General features: G+C 46.2%; 1 protein-coding gene across 6 annotated transcripts in view; it reads right to left on the reverse strand.

Moving 5' to 3' along the window:
- Nucleotides 1-3,229: 3,229 nt before the first annotated feature.
- The window catches only part of syt2a (synaptotagmin IIa), a 38,187-nt gene continuing 21,065 nt past the window's right edge, over nt 3,230-20,351 (reverse strand). For 4 of the 6 annotated variants that reach the window (XM_029833699.1, XM_029833696.1, XM_029833698.1 and 1 more), the window contains 8 exons: nt 10,677-10,892; nt 10,215-10,375; nt 6,327-6,464; nt 6,052-6,219; nt 5,468-5,635; nt 5,056-5,173; nt 4,638-4,771; nt 3,230-3,885 (listed from right to left, as the gene is read on the reverse strand). In XM_029833699.1, the coding sequence (XP_029689559.1) occupies nt 3,670-3,885; nt 4,638-4,771; nt 5,056-5,173; nt 5,468-5,635; nt 6,052-6,219; nt 6,327-6,464; nt 10,215-10,375; nt 10,677-10,872 (1,299 nt within the window). In that variant the 5' untranslated portion in view covers nt 10,873-10,892 and the 3' untranslated portion in view covers nt 3,230-3,669. Of the gene's footprint in view, nt 3,886-4,637; nt 4,772-5,055; nt 5,174-5,467; nt 5,636-6,051; nt 6,220-6,326; nt 6,465-10,214; nt 10,376-10,676; nt 10,893-18,596; nt 18,814-20,351 lie in introns of those variants that run through there. The other 2 variants (XM_029833697.1, XM_029833700.1) reach the window with 2 other exon arrangements.

Genomic DNA, 20,351 nt, shown 5'->3' on the forward strand with positions numbered 1-20,351 from the left:
TATATCGCTGAAACGCAGGGCAGCTATCAATTTGTTAGCATCGCGGCTGCTGCCACAGAAGGCTTCAGCAGAATTATCAAATGTAATATTCAAGTCCTAATCAGCTTAGCATCTGTTCAGGGATGATGATTGTCAGGGATGTTGGCCACATTTGCTTGCTTCAAAGGGAAAAATTTCAAGTTGCCCTTATGCTAAGCTAAGCTAAACTAAGCTAGGCTCCAGTGTTTGTACAAATTTCACCACGTTTGTAAAAACAAAATAAAATGAAACGAATCCTAACTGCATAGTTCTATGGGAGGAATTCAGGCCAGAAACTTACCAACGCGTGCCTTCATAACAGGTCATGTTGTTACATCTCTAACTTTATCACCCCGCTGAAACAACGGGAGGTTAAAGCAGCAGCGTTATCCCACCATTCATCAAGTAGCCTCAGTAGATCCAACTGGAAGAGAAGACTGAGGAGTGATCCAGTTTGGTTCATGAATTGCACTCAGCCCAAGAGTAGAACACACTAACACACACATTTATATATAGAGATATAATTTTATCAGTATTATTGAATCTATTCTGGTGTAATGGACTGTATTATTGATACTATGAAAACAAGGCAAAGACACTACGGATCATAACACTGTTAAAACAGCTACCTCTAAAGGAGAAGGACATCGACAGCTCTGAAAGTAGAAAAACACACACACACACTCACTCCTGCCCTCCACGCGCATGTGAACAGGAACATGGAATCTGCCCTCTGGACAAACAAACACCTGCGGACGGAATGTCAAAGAGATACACTGGCCAAAGGAAATGGATGAACACGTGTCATATATATGTCAACATATATATTTATATATATATATATATATATATATGAAGTTGTTGGGGTTTTTTTTGATTCTTTTACTTTTTCTTCAGAAACTACTCAGCTGAGCTCTAAAGAGTTAGTGCTTGAGTTTTATGGCTTTAGTCTTTATGGTATTCATTTTTATCTTATACACAACACGTATTTTATAATAAAGACAGCAGAAGAGACACAGCCGTGACGGGTTTCAGGGCGTATTTAACACCAGAGGAGGAAAAAAGAAACAAAGAAAGAACTCCTCACTGAAGAAAAGAGAGAAGAAGAGATTCCAAGTCATCTGTGTTTGGTGGAATGGGATCAGTTATGGTTTTGGCCCCTTAAGATGCATTTTATACAAAGATTTGATCCGAGAGACTTTGTTCTGGTCCGTAGTGGCACATTTAACTGCAGCATGGTTCCGTTTGCTTTCAGACCAACAGAAAAACGCACCATGAAAAAATTCGGAGAGCCTCTTCTGGCCCCAACATCACAGATCTTTAGCATCTATTTTTTAGAATTACAAAAAAAAAAAAATCTCAACTCAAGTGTTTGGCCTTCGAATAGATGCTGCAACTCAACAACATGGCTGACAACACAAACCAACACATTCAGAAAAAGCTCCAAACAAAAAATAACCCAGGAAACAGGAGTCCGAACTTGGATCACAGGGAGTTCGATAGCAAGCATGCGGCTACGTTTTCATCCTACACAGACTCACACACGGCACTGGACGACACACTTGCTTTAGGAGTTCAGGCGTGGAAAGGTTCTTATCAGTAATAGTACTCTAATATTTCTATGACATTCTCTCCAGTGACCCTCATGGAAAATAAACACACATTTGTTTCATTTAGAAAATATACAGTGCATCTTTTTTTTCCCCCTTTCGTCGTGTTATTAAAATGACAAATGACACCCATTTACGTACACGAGATATTTTTGCTTGGTCTCTAAAACATGCTCTTATGTACAGTATTTCGTATAAACATGCAATATCAGCGTGTATGAACTATGTATATAGGCAAAAACTACACCGGTGGTTTGCTGGATTGCTTCCATGTTGCCTTTTCTGGAGTGCTGCTTTAACGGAAGATTATGGGGGACGAGGAAATAAGAAGGGTCGTAATAACAGCTGCGTTTGGCCGCACTGATTTTCCAGAGGATCGAATACGCTGGGCCTGAGAACCTCATGACTTTTTCTTGGTTTTGTTTTAAACAAATAGCCATTATCAATTTATTGCGCGGATAAATTCACAAGAAATGAAACCAGGGAGCTGCATGAGGTTACAGCAGGCGACCAGCGTCGGCACAGAACACAATTAAAAACCCAGTAGTGCAATTGAATTCAACAGTTTGGTGCGTCGTGTCTGCATCGCGCACGTGGACGTTTTCCGGGGGGCACAGAAGCGCCAACGTAGAAGCGAGGCTCACAGAGGACACACAAATACAGCGGTTAATCCCGACAAAAATAATTAAAGCTCTGCTTTCTGACTAAACATAATATTTGGATTTAAAGTGCTTGAGAACCAAAAGAGTTTGAAGAGGAATAAAACATGGCTGCGTAACCAAAAGGGAACCGAGAGAGAGAGCAAGTGGGAGGAAGAAATGAAGAGAACAACACCGCCAACTGGAAGGCGTCCCTGGTAAGTTGAAAATTGCTTATTTTGTTACTTTGAAGGCTTGTCTCCTTTATGACTGTAGGACGGTTATAGGGATCCCTCTGAAGTCAGACCCATGTGGCGAGCCCGGGACTAATGGCAGTAGCTCTGAACGAGTGAGATGCGCCTCGTCAATATCACGTGGGTGGTGATCGGAATCCGTCTCTAGCGTACCTGCGCGGTCGTGCAACAGACGCAGCCTTTTTTGCCACTCAGACAAAAATCATTAAATAAATGACACACACGTGCGCGCACACACACACACACACACGCCCCTTTTATAGAAAACTAAAACTCCGCCGTGACCAATTAGCCGACATGTCATTCCACTGATAAATAAGGACTTTTAGATGTTTCTCCTGGCGTGGAGCTTTTGACGATTGCAACCCGTTTAGAGAAAAAGAAAAGGCGTGGAGCTTCACGTTCCTCTCAGGGTTCCTGAGACGGTGAGCGGAGGGCCAACGAACCGAAACAAGGCAGTGTGTTTGTGGGTAACCGGATATGTGCCTACGTCTACGTGCTACCCGACTCTAGGAATGTACTTTAAACCAAGAAAACAGTTTCTCATGACAACTGGCAGGTGTGGAACATGGTGCAGGATACACCGACGGAATGGACCTGCTTGTGTTATTCCTCTATCTTATGGCAGTATAAAGCATTTCATTACCAAGCACTACTCTACGCAAACTGTGTGGCTACAGGGGAGGGTGAGGACAACCGGATGAGCGAGTGTGTGTTTTATCCCCTCTATCACCACATTTGCACTCTTGCTGTTCTCCGTCATCTGCGCTGCTTTCTAATGGAACCACAACCCCGATACAAAAATAGATCTAAAGGAAACCAACAGAGTATCTGTCCATCCCGGCACGCTTTTCTTCTTCTTCTTCTTCTTCTTTTTTCAATTACTCGAATTCCTATAACATGATGTTTGGTATAAACTATATTTTCCCATCATGTTGAATGGATGGACCTTTGAGAGGTGGCAGAGGGCGAGGAAGAGGAGGAGGAAGAGGAGGAGGAGGGGAGGTGACGGGAGCAGATGTACAGTTAGGGTGCTCTTTTGGAATATACACTCAAATGTGGGCCCCGCGGAGATGATGGCTAATGCATGGGCAGGTGGGTGGGGGTGAGGGGTGGGGTGGGGTGGGGGCGATGTGGCCCGGTGGCAGTTTACTTCTTGGCATTTATGGCTGCGACGGCGGCGTCCACCTCCTCCTCTGGCTGCAGTGGATGCCACTGGGCGATGGGGCGGCGGGGGTTGGCCAGCATGTCGGACCAGTGTTTCAGCCCGGCCCCCGTGGCCTTGCTTCCCACCAGGATCTTCCCGATGGCGTCGTTCTTGCCAATCTTGTCATAATCCAGGACTGTGATTACAGCGTGGATTTTCTGTGGAGATGGAGAGAAAGAGTTCAGAGGGTGGGGTTGGTCTGCTTCACCGGGGGGGGAAGCATGAGTCCTGCATCGGGGTTCACAGCCCTCCCAGATCTAATGGAGGTAATGGAGGAGCGGCTGACAATACCAGTCATATTTTATCCAGTAAACCAGCGTGATGCTAGAAAGGGGCTGTGAATGTAATGAGCTCCGAACCTCACAGACGCAGCAGCCAGATATTCCTCGTTTAAAGTGAAGGACGGCAGCAGAGCAGGAGACACACATCAGAAAATACCGAGTCTCTAATCATGATCATGGATGATGTAGATGGACACCAGGCGGGGGGGCTGTGTTTAACAGTAGGTATGAGTTGTTAGATCACTGCTTTGGCCAGTAGCAGTAACTGGCTGAAGTAATGGTTGGCTGGTGGCAACACTCCGAGACTTTAGAGAAGCCAAATGGTTGCTGGTGGGAGCCCTAACTGCACCATAGAGGCATGAGTAAATTCTGTAAAAGTGAAAGCTGTTGATGGATTAATTAAAGCCCAATTTTTTGTGCTAATGAAGTAGCAATAATAAAAAGAAGCAGGTTTATGTTGTAATTCCTAGTCTAATTACTATCCATTATGTTAACATAAAGAAAAGAAATCAAAAAATAAAACATGAACTTTGCTGAGTGGTGCATATTTCCTGTTTTAAGATGAACAAAGAGCATTTTCATTTGGCCCTTTTCGTGCTCAGGTTTGTGAATCATGACTCTGACTCTACCTGCATTTGCTCCAGAGGAATCTCAAAGCTGAAGGACTCATTGTAATACGGATTCAAAGTGTTCTTCTTCACTGTCGTCTTCTTCTTCTTGAGTCTCTTTCCGTTCTGCAGCAGGTTGATTTTCACGTAGGGATCTGAAACAGAGACCTTTGATCAGGCGCCAACCTCGGCTGCAGTTCCTCGGTGAACCGACAGATGGGGCCAACGGGGAGATACGGATGGGGGCGGTAGTGCACGCTAAGTGCTGCAGTGTCAGCATGTGAGCGGAGCAGGAACAGCCTCATGGCGTTGCCTACAGACACACTCCGTTATACACCGCAGTCGCACTACAGGCTTCCACATTTCAAGTGTCACCTCTGGAACCACGAACATGAGAATTACCCGCTATTGTGATGTTGAGGCCGGGTTTGGTGCGTACCTGATAAACCGCCCACATCCATTTTCTTCAGGTTCTTGGCCTCCAGAATGCAGATGGTAAGTTTGCCAGCAGTGGGGACGTAACGTAGAGAGATGCAAATGTCACCCAGCTTCTCCGGCTGTGAGCACAAAGGCCCCGAGGGGGGAGCATTAATATGAGTCTGTGGCAGAAGCTGCATTTTCCTCTAATGTTTCATGCATTCGTGCACACTGTGTTGAACTACTGATGTGTTTGTTTTGGGGCTTTTTCTTCTTCATTTCAAAGGTGCGATAAGTTGCTTTGTGTTGTTGTGACCATGTTGAATTGAATATTTTAAACACAGACAAATCAATTCTGGCCCAAAGCTTTGGGGGGAAAAAACATAATTCCGCGCACGTCAGTGGGAATAGTGCATGAAAAGAGCCATTCTCACCTCTTCTTGATCCGCGCTGTCCAGGTCTCTCCACTCCTCGATGGGTTTGGCCAGGTCAAGGGTGTTCATGGGTATTTTAATCTCCCCGATGACGTCGTGTTTGGAGAAGCGATCAAAGTCATAAACTGACATGACCAGAGTCTTCCCGCCCATCTCTTGGAACGGAATCTGGAATTCAAAAGCCATTCCGGTCAGGCGTGCAGCCTTCAGGAGGGTTTTGACACATCGCACGTTTAGCGTGCACGTCTGATCCAAACCAGACGCCGATGTGGGCTCTGACTTTGTCCCGGGGGCTGAAAATCGCCTCATTTAACAGGACGCAGCCTCAGCACAACCGACCTGACTTTGACCGGGAGAAGCAGCTTGAATTGTTTTATATTTTTTCTAAGCTGCGTCAGCAGGCAAGGTGCCTCAGAGGCGGCGGTCCCCTTTAATTTGATTCGCTATGACATTCTCCTTGCTACAAATTGTCACGGCGAGGAGGGGTTTGAAGTCCAAAAGGCCTTTGCCGAGGTGAATGTATAAGGAATCAACATTAAACACCAGCACGGAGGTCTAGTTTGAACCGAGACGTTTCTGCTCACCTTGAAAGAAAAGGTCTCATTGAAGACGGGGTTGAGCGTCTTCTTGTGAACCTTCGTGTCATACTTCTTCTTCTTGTCAGGGAGGACGAAGACCTTCACGTACGGGTCCGAGGTGCCGCCGCTGTCCATGGAGAGAAGATCGGCGGCTTGCAGGATTCCCACGGCCAGCTGGGGAGAGAGAGAAGGGAGAGCTTTGAGAATCACCTGACAGAAAGCTTCACTCTGCTCACTACTACTGGTTAGAATCCATCTCTGAAGGTATTTTGACGGCTTGCCTTGTTCTCCTGGAAGTCGTAATCAATGGAGTACTGCAGCTTCCCCAGCTTCTCTTTCTCCTTCACCTCTTCCTCCTTCTCGTCTCCGGTCAGGCCCGGCTCCACGTCGTCCTCCTCATCGTCATCCTCCTGTTGTTTCTGCAAAGACAGAAGGGACGAGTGAGAGGTCCGTTGTGAGGAGACGGCTCTGCTAAACGCTAAACCTCAGCCGTCAGCCGTCGGGTTAGTCACAGCACCTACCTGCCACTTACCCGCCTGACCTCACCCGGTGTTACTAGTGCATTCTGTTCATCGATGGCCACAGTTGCAACCTGACTTGATTTCACATTTCCTGTTGACGCCATGTGCTGTTTTCTCTTATTATTCAACCCTTATGCGTGTTTTCCCCCCATACAAGTTTGAGATGGTGAGACACAAAGCGAGGGGACAGTGAGAATGAGGCAAAAAGATAAAAAGATCAGTCGGATATCTTGACAGATATGCCTGACAATATCCTGCCAAATTCAAAAAGAAAATAAGTGAAATATATGAAAGGAAAGATTTGGATCCCCCACCTTCAAATCAAAGTAGCACCGAGAGAACGTGTGAGGTCCGAACTTTAAGAAAGAGTGAGAGAAAATCATCAGCTGATATTTAATGCCATGTTTAAAATAGAGGGAATTAAGATGGGTGAAGGGGCTCATGTTGGAGTTTCTGTTACATTTGATGCTTCAGAATGAAACTAAAATGTTTTCAGAAGTGGGACTGCAGATCTTGCTCAAATGATTATGGTCTGATGTTTTTTTCATTCGTGTTGTCAGTTGTTTTTATTCTTACAAAATAGCTCAAAAGTGGCTAGAATCACAGATGCTGGTTCAGTTTCAACAGTTGATGTGTTATTTATGTAATTTCTGTTGTTTATGGGGCCTTAGTGGGTTTCAAATCATCATTTTTCTAACCTTATCCAAACTTTCTTGGGAAATGCAGCTTTGCAAAGCAGGAAACCGAGTGCGTTTTGCTCGGCAAGGCGGTATAATCGTTTTACTGCTGCAGGAAACCGATTAGGGTTTTTTCAGAATAATAAACAACCTGGAGCAACCAAGAAGAAACGTGTCGAAAAAGCTTAATCACTGTCACACGTCAACGTAAATCTGACTCCTGCAGCCATACGAGGGCTTTTAAAACAACTAAAAATGTGTGACAGAGAAGCCTCACGCAGAGGAAAATATTCCAACTCAAGCACTTGAAGGAGCGGTTTTTCCCACCCACCAACCCTTGCACCGCACGGCTGTTTACTGTATTTACAATTCTAAAATGTTGTCACAGGAAGCCAAGCGTCCTCCGTGACAGGAATGAAGGACGGAGCAGAGCTACAGATGCAATTCAGTCGAACCACTGACGCAGTAATTCCTCAGACTTTTCTCCCAAACTAGCCGCACGCAGATGTCTTCCCACCAAATATGTCTGATGAATAGCTGCTACTCCAGCTCCTGTTATAATATTTATCCTTTCCTGACATCTAAATGTCACACACATTAAAAACAGTTAACTACTGTTATTGCAGCTGACTGGTTTTAATGGTATCTTCCCTTTTCTTATCGAAAATCCAGATTTTCCACTTGATTTTCTCAAAAGAACCACTGTGACTCTTCGTTATGTAGAAATCCGATTCTGCCCTTCACTGACTGCCCATTGGGCTTGAAGCTAAGTCACGACTTCCCTGTTCACATTGAAATCGGACTCAGTGACTCCGCAGGCTTCCACGGCCTCAGATTCAGTGGTGACTGATCTAATGTGAGTCCAGATTTTATTAATGTGGAAGCTGGATCCTATCTCATTTCCCTTCCTATGGCTGTCTTCTTGATAAACACTGATGTCTTCATAAAACTGCAGGATCCAGCTACTCACTGCTGAGCTGGAAGAGGAACAAGTCACACCCATACATGACGCACATCACTCACACACACACTCACACGTTCTTACATGCACACGGGCTCTCGAGCATGCTTAAATCTGCCCTCCTCTCACCAACATACTGTATTCATGAGCACATAGCGTCTACAGTATGCGGCATTCTTTATCTTTAATGTGCGAAAATGCTTTTTCATTCAAGCATGCCAGACCGCACAATGCAGAATCCAGGTTCCTTTGCAAATGAATTACCTATATTTAGGATAAAAGTTGTGCTTAATCCTCTGTGGAAAATTATGTCTGCACACATGTAGTGAGAAAAAGTTCTGAGTCTCTGTATTTTTCTGGTGCCCTTACAGTCGTTACTGAGGGGATTTTTTTTTTTTCACCATGAAATGCATTTAAACTGCACGGCTTTTACGGTGAATCATCGAAATCGAGCCTGAAAATGTGGGCAAACATTTGCTAGCCTACCATTTTGCCTCACTGAAGCCAAAGCACTTCAGGGAAAGAGGACGGAGCGTCGCTGCGTGTGTCAGCAGCATGGGTCATCCAGGAACGTTACTCCCAAGTCAAGTTGTGGCCATTCAATGGTACCTACTGCAAGAGCGCACGCTGCGGTTTGTCGTGCACATACGGCTTCATCGGTCGCGGCAACTCTGAGCACTTTTCCACATGTGTTTGCAGAGCGGGTGAATTCACTGGCTGGTCTGGTTTTGGTTACGGTGGAAACATGCTCAAAGCTGCCAGTTGAGTCGAGACTCGGCCACGATCGGACAAACTCCAGCTTGCTCCTTGCACATGCATGTTTGTGAGCTCTAGTGATTTGCTGAGTGCACTCGTCATTCAAAGGCTCAACAGTAGGATGAGATCCATATTCATTTCAAACCATGTCCACTAAAATACATATTCATGAATCCTTTTTTTTTTTTTGGCAAAAACAAAATCAAGACAAAACTGGGTTTTCAAGACAGAGCAGTTGGTGCGGCATGTCAGTTCTGTGGATTTTTGCGAAGCAGCTTAATCACTCTCATCGATTCCTCAAGCACCCGCAGCGCCTAAGCTTGCATTAAAAAAAAACAGAAAAACTGAAGAAGCCAAAGCACTCATTGTCATCATCACCGCAATCCAACCCATCCAAGCCCAGCCCTCCCACACCACCACACCGCTCCCTCCCTGCCCGGGTCTGCGCTTACACAGAGTGGCCAGAGAGGGGCGCCGCGTGCTGTCAGACCTACCGTAGCAAGAGAAGTCCACCACAGTCATGATACACGGAGCACACATAAGACACAAAGCAGGAAGGAGGAGAGCAGAGACAGAGGCAGAGATTGAACTCACAGCAGACACCAAAGAAAGATCATCACAGCAAATGCAGTCAGCTACACTGTCAAAAAGAGGAAAATGACAGATTGGGATGCCTCCGCGTTCACAAAGCCAGATTTCGTGGTAGCAGGGCTCTTCCGTGTGAAACCCGATGAAGTTCTAGCTAGCACTTTGCCAGATCATCAATTGTGGGTGTGGGAAGACAACAATCGTGAGCCCTGACCACAACGCCATTCGAAACACCGCTAGTGCTGTCATTTTCCCCTGTCACAAACACCAAATGAGAGAAATGGACAATAACACTCATGACAGGTATACTGAATAAGACAAAAATAAATTAAAGAGAAAAATTAAAACATGATGAACTAAGACAATAAGCACCTGAAAAATATCCATAGAAATCCATGGATCAGTTAAAAAAAAAAACATTTCAATTATTATTATTATTATTGGTGGTCATATAATAGGAAAACACTGTTCTGGAGCATTTTTACATAATGAAAGAAGTCAGAAAAAAAGCTTCTGTAGGCTTTCTCCCGATGTTAAGCAAAGCTATACTGTAATCTGTTATATAATAGCCTCATAAACATGAGCATTTGGCCTCATTTTCCTTCTTCTACAACGCAGGTTGTAAATTTCCTCGCCGGTGACGCGGCCTCCACTGGTGGAACTTACCTCTCCTCCCTTCAGGTTCGTCATTCCCATGTCACCCTTCCCCTTCTTGCCCTTCTTGTTCTTCTTCTTCTTGCAACAGCATTTCTTCACGATGCAGAAGCAGCACGTCACGATGAGTAAAGCAGCGACCACGGCGATGGCGATGATGGCCCAGGACGGCACTGCGACAGTGCAAAGACGAGAGGGGAAAACACACACTGTGACATTTGGCTGGTCCGTCCCTCGGCTCACTTCCTGTCTGGGGCTAAATACATTCAGTGGAAGGTGCTAGCTTAGCAATTAGAAAGAGGGAAAATTGGATTTCTCAGCCATTAGGAAGGGCAGCCAGTGATCAATACTGAATAAAGACATTATAAGACTGTCAATGCCGGTGGCGAACCAGACAATCGGATTCCAAAATAATTGCTGTGTCACATTAATTCAAATCATCTGATCAGGTTTAAGTGTTTGCTCAGGACTCACAAGGAATCTTGTCGATTTCATTCAGGAATTTGTTTTTGATCTCGTCGAAGGCATCGTTCTTGTTGACGGGTTCGGTGGAGTTTTCCGCCGAGACTAATGCAACGGGGGCTGGGGTCACAGTCAAGGCACTGGCCCCCGTCGGCTTGGCAGCAACCATGGGCGTTGTCTGGTGCTTGAACAAGTTCCACTTCGGCATTTAGGCTGCACACGGGGTCCCTGGAGAAAAAAGTTGGGGAGAGCACATTAAGGAAAAGCCGCCCTCAGACAAACACACACGTATCCAAACATCACTGACTTTTCGATAATATATTTATTTGATACTTTTGCAAATGAAATTGCTGAAAGATAATGCAAATGTCCTTGTTTCTTCAACTAGATGGCAGCAGGATAAGAGTGAGGTTTATTGAATAACAATAAAACAGTAAAATTAAAGTAAAAACCTTCCCTATATTAGATCAACTTAATGAAAAAGACAACAACCTCGGTGCCAAGAGAGAATAAGGGCAGGAAATAATACAAATAAAACATCGTGTAAACAGTGAAAATCGACTAGGGACCTGAGAAAGAAAACACAATAAAAGGAAAATAGCAAAAATTATGGAAAAAAACAAACCAAACTGACATCCAACTGGAGAGAAATGATGCAGAATGTAATTCCAGACCTTTAGAGTTACTTAAATTTCATCACACCGCAAATGTCCTCGGCCTGGCTGGTGCCCTGTAAACAGACCACCAGAGCCAGGAGACACGTTTACTCATGGACGGGAACAAAATGAACAGCCACAATCCATCCTGCAGCCATGTTTCCTCGGGTCAAACCGGCGTTGAGTCAGAGCTCTTAACAGTCCCAGAAATCACAAGTGCGACAAGCGCGACAGAACCCCCCCGTGATGAGTGATTGGTCCAAGAACTACCTTCAGAATGGGGAGAGAGACGGCAAACACGAGAGGATTCTGCTGCTGATTTCATCAAAGTCGTAGAAAAAAAGATGTCGGCAAAAACTGCAGACGGAGAACGAATCGGCGTCTATTTATTGCTGCCTATAAATGATTCAGTTGAGGGAGGCTGCCGAAAGGATAAGCTTATATTATTCACTGCCCAGAATCTGTTTATGCCTCTCAAAATACGCATCTGTAAATAACTTATGCTGCTACTACGAAGACCGAGGCCTGAAATCTGAAATAATTTGACAGATATCAGACCCACTGTTGATATCACTCAGAAAGAGGACTGATCGCTTCAACGTGATTTGCTCGGGAAAATGGCAGCCCGCTGCCTCGCCGTCCCCACTCTGCACGCCACAGTTGATATTGTCTCGCCGTTAAAAGCGCCTGCTTTCACCTTTATGTGCATTTCATCCTGTTTGCCCCCCCCAAGTTGGCGCGAGAGAGAGCACTTAGCTTAACATTCACGGGCACGTGCTCGGGCGTTTTATCACCTCGGAGGGCAGCAGTGAGGACGGGCAGAGAGGACGCAGACTGCTAATTTACAACAGTTATTACGGCCACTTCATGGGCAGCTCTTAATGGCTACTCGCCCCTGACAAATTAACCGCAATACAGTACGCTGCCACATCTTTACTCGCTTTCAAATACAATCCCCAACTGATGAAGCCTTAATGCATGAGACATCAACATAAAGCACGCGTCAAGAAAATAGATGAAATTGCGTTTAATAACACGTTGCTGCTTCATTGAGTATATAACGAAACAAAAGCAGCTCAGCGAGCTGATCATTTTTCATCCTTTTGAGGCGATGCTAGCATTCATTTGTTTGTTTATTTATACGTGCCATGATAAATGATGTCATCGAATAGCTAGCTGTCACAAAACCGTTCAATAATATACAGAAAATGTCAGCTTCAGCAGCAAGTTAGAGAAGTGCCAAAGGCATCGGATACATCATCTGGGATCCATAAATACGTGGAAAACTCGGGACAGATGTTGAGGTATCGTGCTTTACCGACCAGATGGAAACTTTCACCCACTGGTGAAAAATGAAAATTGAGCAAATTCAGTTAATAAAGAGCAAATGTGCAAGATGTTGTGTCGCCAGGCCGTCAAAAATTGATGCTTTCGTTTGCGAAGTGGCTCCAGACATCAATCAAAAGCGTCACTTTTTGACACCTCGTGAAACCCAAAGTGTTTGACAACTGGGGCGTTAGACTCCGCCATCAAGCCTCTCATAAACGACATCTTTCGCAGTCGTCCTCTGAGGAATACCGGTGTCAGTCGCAAAGTTCACTGTGATCCATCAAACATCGGATGTGATATTTCAGACTGGCCAGTGCCGTCACCGTATCGAGGCGCTGATAAATCAGAGGGAACCTGAACGGTGCGTAATCAGAGATGCCAAAATATATCGTTTGCCGGACTAATATCTCAGTAGGCTTCGAACAGGAAGGTCAGTGATTTAATCTCCATATCGCGAGATTAAATCTCCCTCATGGCCGGATTCTTATTACCTCAGAGAAGATGGTCTGTTAGCTAGCTCGCAACAAAGAATGGCTGTACTGGGAAGATTACAGCCTAATGTTGTTAGCTTCACCTCCCCGTTCGTTTGCTCTGGACTCATCAGAATGAGCTCATCTGGCTCGTCTCCAGGGCTCCCGAGTGGTGCAGTTACAGCATACGGTCACGATCCGGCCCTTATCACTAAACACCCTAGTCTGAGCTGGATTGGGATCAAGCACTTTCATCGCCGCTGCAACATGGAGAATCGAAACAGATTTGACTCAAAATTTACTTAAACTTCTTAAACTTTAGTCCGGACAGGTGGTTTCACTGTTTAAAAGGTACTGCTGCAGATGCTGATCTGCTGCTCGTGCTTCAGTTAAACGATCTTAATCTGTTCTATCCGTCTATTCAAACAGATGAAAATCGAACTAATCTCTGGCTGACGGTCAACACTGTACACGTGTTGCTAAATCATGCTTGATTATTGCTAGTTGATCTTACGCCTCGTTTCCGGTGCAGACTTGATCCGGATACACAGGAGAGTTGATTTCCCATCTGGAGGTTATCTACCCCGTCTACGTCTGATTTCATTTGGCAACAACCCTAAAATAGCTCGCGTACATTTGTATTACGATCTCCGGCTCGCGTGAGTTGCCAGGTTGGACAGGTCCATATAGCATCGTCTGGCTATTTGAGACCGCAGAGTCGAGCTGCTGAAGCAGAACTCCATCATCAGGAGATATCACTGAGTGCTCAGCGTGCTCAAGCTTGTAAACGGGGCCCGGCCTTCGCCGCTGTAGTTATTTCCTCTCCGCGAATGTGCAGATACCTCGCTGCGACGAGCAAATGAACAAACTCGTGCAGTATGTGCCGTTTTCTCCCTCCTTGCGTTGGCGGATTGTCGTTTCACCACAGGTACCAGAATATAAAACCCTAATGGGCTTGAGGAAATGCACTTAATAACTGGGACAGGTTGGAGAGGTTTAGATCTATGGCACCTTCAGTTTACCTCGGGCACGGACTTTGTGCATAAAGCTGCCTTTATTTGGGTTCTGGCGCGTTGAAAGCACTATTGAGGCTGTTTTTATGATGGAATTACAGACAAGAGGCACCTGAAACGGAGCTGAACGATGCAGCAGCAGCAGTTTTCTCTTGTCAACGAGCAGTTTGACCACAATGGTGTGTTAAACAGGCCAGTCCACACCTGTTGGAGGTAATTATGCGGCCTCCCTGGATATTAGAGACAAATAAGATAAGTAGGACAAAATTTAAAACATATTCCTGCACACTAATGGACAATCAAATCATTCACTTGGTTCATCATCATTAGAGAAAATATGAGTCACTCAGCAACGCTCAAATATGTCCGCAGGCTAAAAGCTCATCCTTAATTACCTCCCACCCATCAAACTAATGATAATAACTACATGTCCTTGGTCCCACTTACACCACAACACGACACTTCCATCATGCACGCGCCGACCGGCTGATTGCGGCCTGACAACAGGAACTACCCAAAGTTTGGACAATCGGGGCTCCGATCTGGGGAGAGTGAGCAGAAGCCATGAAGCTGATTCATTACACCACAACAATTGCTCAAAACAGCAGTTAATTAACTACCTACAGCCAGATGCTCCTTTCTTCCCTCTCTGGTCTCGACAACTTGCCGCCGCTGCGGTCCAAGCAGCTGTCTGCTCGTGGCCAATCTACGCGTGTATTCATGTGTGTCTGGTGAATTTCTTATATTTTCATCCATATTAATGTCATGCGGGCAAATGTTTCAGCAGCAACAAACATCTTTCGAAACGACTTCTGTGACCGGGTGCATAACTGGTCAAGGGGGGTCATGTGACCGCAGCCCGGGGCAACAGTCAGAGGCAGCCGGGCGGCAAATTAAGTATTGAATATTCGGCACCGTGGAAAGGTTGCTGCGTTTGAGGGAAAAACAACAGCAATGGCTGCCTGGTTGTCACAGGCCATCAGGCCACTTGGGTCTAAGACGCAGCGCAATCATGAGGCCCCACTGAGGCCCCCGCCATCTGTCACATCATAGGTTATGTGTGGGTGGAGAGTTTGGCCTCCAGCTGAACTAGCTGTGCATCCTGTGCAGCTTTCACTTTAATAACCATCCAAGTGCTCTTTTTTTTAACCTATTAGTCAGAGGGTGCACATCGTACGTTATAGAAACTGCACCTGTGTGTTGTTAGGCACGCCCTGTTGTTCTTCTTCCAAATTGAGACGTCGGGTGCACGATGCATAATGTTTTATTAGATCCATCAGATAGAGCATTACTGTTTGGGGAGCTGTAGCTTAGCCGAGACGGTGGAATTCTTTCAATTAGAGATAATGTGCAGCTTTGCTCCTAAACTCCTGCTACTTCATGGTAATTTACCCCTGCTGAAATGGACTTGGGGCTCCCACAGTTTTAAAGCTCTCATTTTGGTCAAGTTTCAATAGAATTATCAGGAGAAAAGTGACGCCTGCGCCGCCGATTTACCACGCCGGGACGAGGTGCCGCGCGAAACCCTAAGAGTTTATTTTGGTTTATGAGCTGGAAAATTCATTTCAATGGCAGAGAACTGGACATTCAATGAATAAAATTACTGGATATACATAAAATGATATCTGGATCTGAAATCTGCATTGTTAATGGATAGAACCAAAACACTGACCTCAGATCTGATGTAGCCGACTGCACCATAGCTCTACGTATTCCCATTGTATTTATAGACGCTGCGACCAGCAGATGTCTCTATATATTAAAATTCCATCTGACAACCGCACCAGGTCCTACGTTCCGATGATCCCATCTGTCACCAGTGACATATAACAATGAATGTCTAGTCTCTGTGGGCCTTCCCTATAAAGTAGCACTTCTCAGCCTATATGTTGTGAATCTTGACATTGAGCCAGTGGGTGTGTAGGTGTTTGGTGGAGGACGCATTCTTGCACCACTCTCTCATGTGTGGTTTTAAATCGAATGAATTTTGGTGTTCAACGCCGTGGTTTGTGTTTAACTCTTAGACTAACATTTATCAGAACCTGGCATCCGTCCTCAGATGTGCACAAAAGCTTTGAATCCTGAACTCCACAAGGACGACGAGGAGCGACGGCAACCATCCATCAAAGGGGTCTTCGTGGCAACTGAAGTCACTTTGTCAACAACGGGAAATCCCTGCAGATCTGAGAGCAGCCGAAGCGATAAGAACGTCAGAAAGCCATGCGCATCATTCTGCTAACGACCTCGCTCAGGCCGGAGAGGGTGCTCCAGAGAGGCTCATTCCTTCTGCAGATAAGACAATGCTCATTCTCACCTGCGGCTGGAGGTGACTCAGCTGCTATCAGGAGGGACCTCTGAGGCTGATGGGAGGAGCCGAGGTCTGAATGCTGAGCGAGGAGCGGCGGGGATCATTTACAACCAGTTGCCAAACGTCCCCCCTCCCCCGAGCCCAGCCCCTTTCCCTGTCCCCCGATAGGTCGATTAATCATGCTGTCACTGAGACAGTGACCCAATCTGCATGTGATTCTCTGAGCAGGAAAGGCGAAAAAGGACAGAGGTCCTGCCGGGGTGGAGATAGGCTACACTCTTTAGATGGAAGCTGTGAGATGTTTAAGTGCATAATCTCCTGGGAAACTGTCTATAATAACTGGTGAAAGGGGTTTGAGAGGGTTTCTAGACCAGCAGACGCAGTTCTGAGATGACAATTCAGCTTGTTGAGCAGAAATCAGCTGCCTGTTTTTAGGATGAAAGATTGGCTCGTCTGTTTGCATTCAAAGCAGATAAAACATCATCAGTTCGGAGCTCTCGTGCTTCTAGTGTTTGTGCCACGTGAAGATAAGTGCTGTCGGCCGTGACAACGTGAAACCCTTTGAAAATTTCCATCTCTTTCATCCGGAAAGCGTAGAAGTGTGTTTTGTTTCCAGCGTGTCAAACCGCTAAAAAACGAAAACGCTGTCCTAAATCTGGAGGCTTTTGCTGCGACTTTGTAGGCGTTACACAAACTTGAGCTGAGCATGATGAAACGCGCTGAAAATGTTGTCCCTCATTCTCCACGGCGCCGCGTTGCCCCGCGCCGCGACCGGCGCAGATTCCCACCATGTTTGACAACAAAATTCTGCAAAACTCGGAAAAAGGGCCGTTTCCCTGTGAAGATTAAGAAGCGGCACGTCAGGGTTGCTGTGACTGTTGACAGCGACTGGCCGTTTAACGCCGCCATCGCCTGCCAGCGACACGCCGTCAAATGGCCTGAGGCCAGGACGGGAAGCTTCAGGTTTCACCTGGAGTGAGAAGCTGCCAACAGCTGACCCGCTGCCATTAGAGTGGTGAAAATGTGCCAGAAAACAGATCTCTATCTCCTCCCCCGGGTCCATGGTTAAACATCCGTCAACATGTGCAACACCAGGGTGACGTGGGTACACGGTACACCGACTCCAGCGACACTCCAGGCTGATACAATAAGCCTCCTCAACAGTTCAATCATCTGGGCCCTCGCTGCAGTCGTGGTGGGAGCCAAACGGCGGGAGGGGGGGGATAAATTCAAAGCATCTCATTTTCCGGGTATGTATGAAACGACATATTTTCCATTGTGGGAATGGATGGGAGCAGCAGCCTGAGGTGCAGACTTAATGAGCATGCCTGAATGTTTTAGAGCCAGATATTAAAAACAACAATCAGCAGAGCATGCTCGGCATCAGATATCTGCACTCAGAATGATGACACAAAAATTAGCCTCTTTACATCTTACACACTTTGTTTACTATACTTGTGAAACCACACAGGACATGTGACGCTCCATCTAATGGTTGGGTTTAAATGAGACTCGGTGACATTAAAATAAGTCTTTCCTGCATAGATGCTTCATTAACATTTCCATTCTGAAGGATCTTTTGAACTCTGTTGTGCATGACGGAGATACAGTGCGTCCAGGATAGATTTTGTCCTTGCTTCAGTCACCTCGGTGCCGCTTTTGCTCCGTGTCCCATGAGAGACAGAAGGAACAGGGAAAAAAAGCATCCTGCAGCACTTTATAAAACCCCCACCCTCCACTGTCTATACAGCCAGGTCGCAGCTCCTGCTGGCTGCTCCTCCTCCGAAGATCAAGACAATCAGGGCTCGTGATTGTCTGATTGTGGTCTGTGAAGGCAGCACGCAGCGTTTTTGCTGTGCTTTTTTGTTTGTTTCATCAGTGAGCACCCCTCCCCAGCGATTAAAGAAATTCCCTGTGTTCCTTTCACGGATGCTTATAAATGAGCCGGTATTAAAGTTTGGAAGCCCATGCGGAGGACGGCGACGTGCACGCAGCACCTGCTCCTGTGCATGCTTAAACTAACAAACGGGAGGCACAAAGTGGGATACAGCCTGCAAAACGGGTCGGCCAAAGCGGCGTCTCCTCTAACTCTACACCAGATCCCTCAAAGAAGGAGCTCAATCGATGCTGCGGAGGGAGTTGAAAAACAGCCTTACCGGCTCTGTCGTAATTCCGTAACTGTTTTCTCCAAACAGACTGGCCCATTCACCGGAGGAAGGCACTTGGGGTTGATGTTACGATGCCTCGCGACCGTCCCTCGGCTGCGCTCCCATCAGCATCAGAAACTGCAGTCCTCCTCGTACTGTTTCCACTGCAGCACTACTTGTTCTCCCACACACTCTCACATACACACACACACGCGCTCACTCATTCTGTGACTACCCCCACCTCTGTTTCTCCCAATCCCCTCCTCCTCTCTCTACTCCTTCTATCCCTGTCACTGAGAGGATCCCCCCCTATTTCTCCTTTTCCCTTTCACCATCTCTTCATCCCCCTTCTCTCCGGTCCACTCGGGCTCTCACCACCCAGCCAAATTCGCGATGCTGCTCACAAGGTGCCGTATGCAGCAGTACCCCCCACCATCCTCCGTCATGTGTGCACAGCCACCCTCACTACAATGTCATGGATCCATATTGGCCGCCTGGTCTCACATACGTAGCTTTCTCTGTATTCTCTACTGAGCTGGATGCTGGAATTCTGCTGCTTTGGCTTACAGATTGCTTCCATAAACTGTCCAGTTTTGGTAGGAAAGAAAAGATCTGGGCTCCCAGGCAGGGGCTGGCTCCAGGGGTTCACCTCGAAGCCGACCCGTCACGTATATCCCTGGCGTGTGTGTTTTTCCAACCTAAATAAAGATGCATTATGCATCTGTGTTTTTCAGGGTTAACATATCTTCTTCTGCCTTCTGCTGCGTGAGCTTCTTATGTTCCATTTTCATACCACGAGATGCTAATTGTTGAAATTGGGACGGAAATTAGAGTCATGCTAGATTTGGATGAACCTTCTTTCCTAAATCTGCTGCAAACCTCTCCTCCTGTCTTCTTGCATCTCATCACACCATATGTCTAAAGTATAGATTAAAAAAAACTCTTTAGCTTATTTGAACGCTAAAACATAAGAGGGGATGTAAATGATGACAGAAAGACCTCTCTATCATAAACAAGCTGAAGCATTATTGGCTGTTTGTGTGCTGCAGTAGATGTCTGCTGCTGTCTCTATCTCTCTCGCTCGCTCCATCCGTTTATCTGAATTATGTTTGTGGGTCTGAATCACTCCCACAGTCACGAGGGCTGATTTTAATCCAACACCGAGTCACTGGCTAACAGGGTTTGACAGTTTATAAAGCATGAATGTTGGTCAAAAATGCCACAGCCCAGGAAAAATATCTAAATGAAGATTACAAAGCTGCTGGCTAAACATTTGTTCGGTGGTCAGAATTTTTTCAGTAGTCGTGTTAGTGCGTAAATTAAGATATGACGCACTCCTTCGCTTTATGCCGACGCTGGACCAGACAGTCTGGAGCCCAACGGGCATCACTGTGTGTCACGGAGAATTATCACTGTCCCCTGAGTGAATCACCCTCCTTATTGGCCAGCGACGAGCACTCCAACAAGGAATCAATGAAATCTCAATCAGTGAAACAGAAAGAGAGAGAAAAAAGGGCTGCTTTTTTTGGTCATTTCAGAACATTCCAGCTGGACACAGAGTAATGAAATTTGTTCCCTGTCTGTAGCCATTTCTCAGCACCGGGATCAGCCAGCGACGCTAACGCTAGCTCGCTCTTCCGGAAGGGTCGCTGTAAAAGCGGCGTGTCTAGGAAGGTGTTATTGGACGCTATTGCAGCACCTTCAAACAGGCATGTGAGCGTGGAAAAACCCATGATGAGCCACACTGGCACCGTGATGCATGTC

This window comes from Takifugu rubripes, chromosome 3 (assembly GCF_901000725.2).
Source record: "Takifugu rubripes chromosome 3, fTakRub1.2, whole genome shotgun sequence".
Classification (NCBI taxonomy): Eukaryota; Metazoa; Chordata; class Actinopteri; order Tetraodontiformes; family Tetraodontidae; genus Takifugu; species Takifugu rubripes.